This window comes from Euprymna scolopes, chromosome 1 (assembly GCF_053919585.1).
Source record: "Euprymna scolopes isolate OS-2025 chromosome 1, ASM5391958v1, whole genome shotgun sequence".
In the NCBI taxonomy this organism is placed as follows: Eukaryota; Metazoa; Mollusca; class Cephalopoda; order Sepiida; family Sepiolidae; genus Euprymna; species Euprymna scolopes.
Genome location: NC_136482.1, coordinates 123851112 through 123860751, shown reverse-complemented (window position 1 = coordinate 123860751; position 9640 = coordinate 123851112). Strand labels below are relative to the sequence as shown.

General features: G+C 28.3%; 1 protein-coding gene across 1 annotated transcript; it reads right to left on the bottom strand.

The window, feature by feature from the left end:
- Positions 1–352: 352 nt before the first annotated feature.
- Positions 353–1081, bottom strand: LOC145281369 (uncharacterized). The gene has a single exon (XM_080132205.1). The coding sequence runs from the start codon at positions 1079–1081 to the stop codon at positions 353–355; it is 729 nt and encodes a 242-aa protein (XP_079988331.1).
- Positions 1082–9640: the final 8559 nt, after the last annotated feature.

The following is a 9640-nucleotide window of genomic DNA, read 5'->3' as shown; positions in this document are numbered from 1 at the left end:
GATTTGTGAATGGTAATGGCATAAGAGAGTGACAATGGGAATTGATTTCTGGTAATAAATATGCCAGGTGAAATTTCATAATTAGCTTTAATTTTTTTAACAGTAAAAGATTCATTTTTATGATCAAATTGAACCACAATGGATTCAACATTAGTGCCTTTACCAATAATATCAGTTACTTTTCCAATAACACCATTGCAATAACCTTTTTCTACATCAATGTTTCTCTTCAACATCACTTGGGCACCAATGCCAACTTTCAAAATAGTTTCTAATCCAGCTGTTTCTGATGTTTTCTTTGGTTTATTATTTTTAATTGAAACTTTTTTCTTCTTTTTTACATTCTTTTGTCTCACTCCAGAATCAACAGCTGCAATTTCAATAGTTTTAATGATGTATTTTTTAGCATTTCATTATTCAATTCATCTACAGCTTCATTCATAGGAAGTATGCAAACAAATTTCAATTCAGAATTGGAAGACAATTCAATAAGTGTATCTGCAATTTCTTCAACTTTTGCTTTTCTACCAGAAAATAAGCATCTTTGTTTAAGAGTGCTTATATCTGAGTCAGAGGGTGAACCAATTCTAATTCTCCCCAAGATTTCACTATAATTGTCTTTGCCATCTTTTTGTCTCATATTAATAATGAGCTCATCATATTCAAAATATTTCCATAATGAGTGTCCAAAAATGCCAATTTCTGTTTTTTTGGCATCAAATGCTGTAACTCTTGCAAAAACTGGCTTTTCATTGACTGGTGGCAGTTGCAATAAGTCTCCAAACAATAAAATGTTCATGTTTCTAAATGGATATGTCATTTTATTTGAATTCCCAAAGATTTCATCCAATCTTTTGTGAATGAAAGCCAGCATTAAATGACTGACCATGCTAACTTCATCAATTATTATTATTCTAGCATTTTCCAGAATTCTTCTAAAAAATTTGACATCATCTTTTTTCAATTCTTTGTAAACAGGAAATTTTCCATGTTGAACACTGATCAGGAGAGTGCTATGCAAAGTGTTGCCTTTTATTTGAAAAGCACTCATACCAGTTGGTCCACAAATTATAACTGGCATGGTATCTTTGACATTAACCATTAAAGTAATTTTGTCAGAAATGGTGTCAATCAAAAAGCTTTTTCCTGTTCCACCAACACCAGAAATGAATTTGAGTAGTTGTTTACAGTCTTCACAACTGCATCTAGGAATAGGTTTTTCTTTATTGCAATGAAGTTCTTGTTTTTTAATTATACTAATAACATTATCATAAATTCTTTTTTGATCAGAATTCAGTTGAGATTCTTTTTCAGCTACTGATTCTTCTGTGACTTTTCTCTCAACAAAATCATTAACTATTAAATCATTATTATCAAATTCTTGCTCTTCATCAATAATTATTTTTTGTATTTCTTCAGAGCCTTCTTTTTCAACTTTAATTTCTAATTGCTTTGCCAACTCTATAGATTTATATTTTCATAGTTAATCATTTCAGGTAATTCAGAAGAAAAATATTTGAAAGCTTCTTCATATGTTGTGAAACCATTTAATAAATCATCTTCTTCCTTTCTCCAAAGTTTGAAAAGCATAAGCAAATTGTGAAAATATCTTTCTTTGGTTTCTTTATTTAAAGGAACATATGGGGCCTTGACGACTTTTTCCTTGACTTGCTTAAAGTAACCTTTGTCATTTATCATTTTCATTTTCTTAGCTTCTTCATTGTCAGAAGGTTCAACAGATATTTTTTCATAATTGCTTGCAACTTCATACAAAGAAACTTTTTCCAAACATGATGGTCGATTTGGATAATAGTTTTCTACCATATTTTCATGAAATATGTTTGTAGAAGATTCAGGAAGTTTTTCTAAATATGCTTTTGACTTCAATCTATGTCCTCTTTTACTAGGAATATCGGCTCCAACCCAAATGACTTCATCAGATGCACCAAATAAGTGGTGACCCAATAATCTATCAGCACATTCATAAGCTCCAATGTCTCTTTTACCAATTAGTTGAAGTCCTGCTGATTTGAATCTTCCATATTTTGATCCCTTTTCATCCAAATTATCCCAAACACCTTCAGCTTCATTCTTTTCAGCTTTAGTCTGATAACTTGTTACATATCTTGTCAATATCATGCTATCTTCTCCAATATATTGTACACCAATATTGGATTGCCAAATTAATAACAATAAAGGATTATAGTCATTTAAAAGTTTTTCATCCACACTTCTCTCTAATTGATACAACTTTTTTATTCCTTTTCCAGTTTTTCTTGATTTTATACATTCACCAACAGTAAAAAAATTAAAGTTTCCTTCTGATTTAGGAAATCCAAATCGACACTTTTTCACAATATTTTTGCCTTTTCCATATATCCTCCAGCATGTTTTTCTACAAGAATGAACTTGAAATCTTTTAACCAAATTGTGAAGTGTTGGACTAGAAACTGAGCAAGGCATTCTGCAAATTATGTGTTGATTGATACATTTTTTAATATCATTAAATGATAGAGGATGTTCAGCATATATAGGTGCTCCTTCCACCCATATTTTCATGTGAACATGGGGAGCTCCTCTTTGTTGATATTCAATCCTCCAAAAATAATGTGCAACTTTTCCAAAAACTGGATTGTTTTTGCCAAAATTACTTTATTAATTACAGCTTGCAATCTGTGATAAAAATGTTCACTGACTGCAACAACATCATTCACGCACAATGTACTTGTTCTCATAGTTTCAACATTACTTACACCACTGTTCAATTTTTCCAAAAATTCTCTTAAATCTGGCCCAAAATATTCAGCACATGATAAAGTGATAAAGAAGGTAGAAGGCCCAAATTTTTCATCCATTGTGTGCAAATCGGATGCTTTTCTATTCCAAAATTGTTTGGATCCTCTCACATTGGCCATCATCATTGAAAGATTGCCTTCTAATCTTTTATCATTATTATGAACCTGTTGATTAAATTGAGCCAATGTCATTTGAGTGCATTTGAGAGATTTCATAATCGCAAAAATTCCCGAATCCAATGCTCTTTTGTCAGCTTTGTCAACAGAATGAAATAAATACTGAATATTTTTCCTAAATCTTGGATCACAGTGCCTTAATCTGTTTCTAGTGTACATATAATTTGGCACTTTTCCATATGGCCTGTTGTAATTCATGCCAAATCTTCCTTTGCACAAGATTTTAGGAAAACACATGTAATCCAAATTTGGATTATCATCTTTCAACAAATTTCCTTCAACTTTTTTCATTTTATAAATTTCAATGTCTTTTTCATTTGGTAAAGTCGGATACATTTTTTGAACAGTATGATGTTCATAATATGTATCAGCATCTTTTTTTGATAAATGACTCAAAATGCAATCATCAGATTTAGTTGAACTACTTTGCCCAGTGCATAAAACAACATTATTGAGATCTGATGTTCTGTCAATTTCAATGTCTTTATAGAATGGATTGTTTGCTTTGAGCCAATACAGTGCATCAAACACATTATCCAATTCGACCAATGATTTCCAGATTTTCTTTTGAGCTGTAGGAATTGAATTAACTATAATTTGTAAAGAATTTTCTTCTTTTGATGGTAAAGTGTTCATCACATGGTTGATTGTATTTTCCATTGGAATTGGCAAATGAGTTGCAATTCCTTTAATAGCAGAAACCATATCTGAACTTGGTCCTTTGTATCTTTGAGGAACAAGTTTTATCACATTAATAAAACATTTCGCTCTTTGAATTAAGATTTCTTCATAAATGTTCAATTTTCCCAACACTTCTGGAATTTCATCCACTCCTAATCCATTAATTGATGCTAATGTAGGGATTTTATTTTTCTTCAAAAACCCTCTACAATTATTGCAAATTTTGCATGGTAATATATAATTTTCTTTAATTATTTCATTAACTTCTTTTTCCCAGTCAGTACAAACTTTCATATTCTCTTTGTTTGCAAATGTCACATGAATTAATTTTCATTTTTTTCATGTCTTTGTTAAAATTTTTAATTAATGTGACAAATTTATTCACAATATTATTTTCTGAATGATGTTCTTGATTCTCTCTTTGTTGCAATCTTTCTATTAATTTTGAAGTTTTAAGATTATAAAATTCAGAGTCTAATAATTTTTCAAACATTGGCCAATTTCCTTCTAAGAGACAAATATCATAGAGATCCAGCCAAATGCAAACAGCTCTTAATCTATACACATGAGTGACTAAAGTTCTGAGTCTTGGAGTATGTGGTGCCATTCTTCGAAGGAGTTCAAGTCTATTAGTGCAATCCGATTGACCAATGCAATATAAATTGTCATTATGTATGCCAGAACATTCTTCCATTTTTTTCATAATTTTTCGAATTTCCAAAAATGTCAAATCCGGTGAAATTTATTTAATAATTTGATGTATTTTTCTAGTTTCAATGAGTCGTGTTTTTTCATATGGACAGCCATTACTAAAATCACAAGGTCGAGCCAATTCAATTTTTATTTCTTCATCTTCTTCATTTTCTTCATCATTCACTTTATTTTCATTTTCTTCTACAATAATATGTTCATTGTTATTATTTGGCATATTTGATTCAGAAATTTCTGACTTTTTGCACTCACAATCTTCAGTTTGACAATCAAGAGATTCATAATTATGCTTTGCCAAAACTCTTATAGGCACATATTCAACTGAATTTCTTGGAAACAAATAATGTTCATTATTGAATGCATGATACAATTCTTCTCCCAAATAAGTAGATAATAGTCCTTTTTTATCAACTTTTTTGACAAAATTATAAACAGTGTTTGCAGTATTTTTTTATATTTTTGAGCATCAATTTTCTAATTCCCAAAGCATTAGAATACATTCCAGTTATTTTATTCAATCCAATTTTATAATTTTTTCTATAATTTCTTATATTATTTGTCATTTTATTATTGTAAAATAAATAGGATTTTGTCAATTTATGAATGACAATAGCTTTTTTATGAAAAAAGCTAGAAAATTTGTTTAGTTTGTTTCTCCAAGAATAAATTTTCTTCTTATAAATTTTTATCAAACTTTTCTTATCATATTTTTTCATTTTTTGTTCTTACATTAATTTGTGTTTATTTTTATAATTAGTTTGATAAATTTTCTTTTTCTTTCTAAAAAGGACATTATTCTTATTTTTTAATCAAAAATTTCTTTGATAATCTTTATTTTTATTATTGTATTTTTCTTTATTTTTCTCTTTTATTTTTTTTTAATTTTCTTTATTTCGAATTTTAAATTCTTCTTTATTTTTATTTCTGTAATTTTTTTGATGTTCTCGATTTTTAACATTTATTTCTTCTATATTTTTTCTCTATATTTTTTTGATATTCTCGTTTTCTTTTTAAATATTCTTCTTTATTTTGTTCTTTAATTTTTTTTTGTCTTTTTGCATTTTTTGTTTTTTTTATTTTCCATTTTTCTTTTTCTTGTATTATTTTGAAGTTCATTTTTTTTCATTTCTTCTTCATTCAATTGATTACCCACCTCATAATTACTTCCATTATTACTATTCTCAGGCCCTGGATTTAACTCAATATCCATTGTCATCGACATTTAAAGTGACGTCTGCTTTTATCCTTTTTTTTTAATTTACCTTTAAAAAAATCTCCTTCAGACGATTTTTTTTTTTTGTAAATAAATATATATTTATTATCATTATTATTCCAAGTTCGTTGTTAATATTATATATATATAAATACACGCAAAGAAAAATACAGGAATAATCGACAATGTTGTCTGTTTTTCTAAAAAAAATATTTCTTTTTCATTCCCTGAACGAATGAGATAAATGAATAATAAAATAAAAATTCAACAATCTTTAAACTATTTTCAGTATTTCCTAGTAAGTTTAAATAAAGTTGTGTTGTTTTTTTTCATTTCTTCTAATAAAATAAAATAAAAACTAAACCTTTTATTTTATCCATTTTTTTCTGGCTTCTTCTGACTGTCTCTGCCACCTTCACTATTATTTTCTTCTTTTAGTTTTAAGTATTATTCGACTTATTTACTTCCGATCTCACAGCAGCAGCAGCAGCAGCTCTAGGAGTCGTAGTTATAATAACTTCGAACTGACGAATTATATACAATATTAATAATTGTTCGATTTTCATCGGTTTTTAATTGTAATCGATAAATTCACCATTTTTTGCTATAAAATCATAAGGAGAGTTTAAAAAAATTAGTTATTAAAAAAAGTTCTGTTTTTTATTATAAAAAAAACGATGATAATATGGACAAGACACGATCTCATTTTACTTTTATTTACTTCCGATCTCACAGCAGCAGCAGCTCTAAGAGTAGTAGTTATAATTAATAATAACTTGGAACCGACGAATTATATTAACATATTTATTAATAATAGTTCGATTTTCATCGGTTTTTAATTTTAATCGATAAATTCACCATTTTTTGCTATAAAATCATAAGGAGAGTTAAAAAAAATTAGTTATTAAAAAAAGTTCTGTTTTTTATTATAAAAAAAACGATGATAATATGGACAAGACACGATCTCATTTTACTTTTATTTACTTCCGATCTCACAGCAGCAGCAGCTCTAAGAGTAGTAGTTATAATTAATAATAACTTGGAACCGACGAATTATATTACCATATTTATTAATAATAGTTCGATTTTCATCGGTTTTTAATTTTAATCGATAAATTCACCATTTTTTGCTATAAAATCATAAGGAGAGTTAAAAAAAAATTAGTTATTAAAAAAAAGTTCGGTTTTAAAAAAATATTTATATACAAAAAAAGTTATGCAAAATAAAAAAAAGCGTTAGTCACTTATGTACTTACTCTCCTGTTTGTGAACCCATATATTTTGTTGTAACTTTTTTTCTACTGAACCAATTTTCGACATTTTTTTTTCAAAATGTAGCTAATGAGGTGTTATATCCAACTATATGACCTGTTTGAAATTTGGTTGCGAACGGAATTAGTGGTGGGGGTTTGAATGTGTCTCGATTCATTCAATTTCGGACTTAAGCATATATTCAACCACTACCGTGGTTGAATGATTATGAGATAAATATTTAAGAACTTTATTCCGAATTGTAATTTTATATTAAAGCCACGTATAACCTCAGAAAATTTTAGTTGGATGGCAAACGTAAGTTTAATCTTTGATAATAAAATTAGTATCATGGTTTAGATATGCAATATAAACTTATATTTTGAATAGGTTAGCCTAGTTTTAATTGGATTTGTTTGATTAATAAATAAATTATGAATGCATATTAAGAATTTTACCAAACCTATAAACATCGAACGGCTTGAGTTACTTCTCTTTCATCGTTATTCATACATATTAAGACTTTGGTTACTTATTGTTTCAACTAAACCTTGAAAATTTCGACCGTACAGAGTTATCTCCCTTTCTACATCTAACATATCCGACAATATGAAAAAAACGAAAGAAAATAAAGATAAATAAATAAAAAAAAGATTGAGATCCTGAATTTCAAATGAAGAATGAGAATGAACTAAGTATAAAGTTATGTTAACCTTTCTTTATTGAATACGTTTTAAACAAAAGCTTTTCTTAAATTAAATAAATAGTTTAGCCGATATTTTTTAAATAAACAAAGTAAAGTCCAGATACGAAACTAACATAGAATCGCAACAATTTAACTTCTTTCCGGATTAAACAATAATTCAAATTAAATTAAGAAATAAACAAATTTACTTTAAGAAATCAATGAATGGTATTATTGAAACATATTAAATGAATATAGGTAAATAGTGGTAACTTTGTATGATATTTCGGTTGAATTTTTTTTTAAATGGAGATACGAAAATATCTATACATCTTTAAAAATACTTTGCAATGATGCTTGTTTTCTTTTCCTTATAAGGGAAATGTTTCCATAATGTTTTATTGTTATAGTGTTTTTATTACACAAGTCTGAATAAAGCCTGTTCTTGTGAAAATTTTTAAACGACATAATGTTTAGATTTGTCCGATTAGTCTTGAAACAATTGTAACTAACGATGGAATACATTATGTGTTGTTATCAACCCATTCTTTGTAGTCTTGGTTTTTGTGAAAACAATATATGAATGCTCAATTATGAAATATGGTACTTTTGTAGCTTACAGTTTAAGTCATCTCTTTTTGCCTTAAAATTTATTGGCATATGAACGGTTACTGAATTATATAAACCCAGTAAAAGTCGGAATACTACAAACAAGACTATATATATATATATATATATATATATATATATGTATGTGTGTGTGTGTTTGTGTGTGTGTGAATGTGTGTGTGCATGTGTGTGTGCATGTGTGTGTGTATGCATAGCATTGCCTGGTCGAAACAGTATGCGACATAGATTACGTGACCTGTTATGAAATATTTTTATATGAGGTCATATATATTATTATATATAAGCAACCAAAAAATAAATATACCGGAATACAACTTTCTTCTAATAGAATATATCTGTATATATGAACGAGGATAATAAACGCAATTGTATAAGTTATTCTGAACAAAACAATCAAAAACAGTTGAATATATTATTTCACGTGTTAATGTTTACAATAAACTACTTACTTACAAATACAAAATTAGATGTTGACAGAAGTGTAATATTTTTAATATGAATATTTTAATAATTGAAAGAAAAAATTATTTTAATAAGATTGGAATGGTGTTGTGCTGTTTTATTTGTTTTCGAATATGACACTTGCTCCTCAATATGAAAAGATATTTTACTGTTCTGAAATTTATTAACATAAATAGAAAATATCATTTTTACTTGGATGTTGTGTGAGCGATCAATTGAAAAATGAATATAAAGTAATTTAGATTAATACCTTAAATATTGCCTTCGATTGTTTTGTTGTTTATCTTTTTTCCTTACTCGTTTTCAGCATTCTGACTTAAACTCTCATACACTACTTACATTACTTATTTATCTGCAATGCTTCAAGTGCATTACATATATATATATATATATATATATATATATATATATATATATATAGAGAGAGAGAGAGAGAGAGAGAGAGAGAGAGATCAGTACAGGCCAATAAGTCTCCTGTGCGTTATGAGTAAGTTGATTGAATGTGTTAAATAGAGAAGTAATCAATCATCTTAGCAGAAAAAAAACCTTCTTAGCGACACGCAATATGCCTTCCGTTGTGGTAGATCGGAAGCAGGTGTGCTTACAGTTATATCTCATAAGATTACCGAATCTCTCGACTGATGCTACCTTTCTAGGGCAATTGCTCTTGACATATCAAAAGCCTTTGATAGGGTATAGCATAAAGGTTTACTTCACACGATCTCCAGCTACGGTATAGTTGGAAATGTCTTCTCAATTATAAAATCATTTCTCTCTGATAGGTTCATAAGAGTAGTGGTTGATTGGCAGAAACCAGAAGCTCTCACTTCAATGCCGAAGTCCCTCAGAGATCCATCCTTGTCCCAACTCTTTCCTGATCTCCATTAATGATCTTCCAAATCACATCCTTAAATAATTCGTAGATACTTATGCTGATGACACTACTATCTATGGTAGCACATCTAAGACCGTAAACGACCAAGCTGTCTCTGATTCTCTCTCCTCTGATTTTGAGCAAGTGGTACAATGGGGAAA

Bases quoted from the DNA above. Each gene is read 5' to 3' on its own strand.
- LOC145281369 (XM_080132205.1), bottom strand. From the start codon at position 1,081: ATGCCAGTTATAATTTGTGGACCAACTGGTATGAGTGCTTTTCAAATA.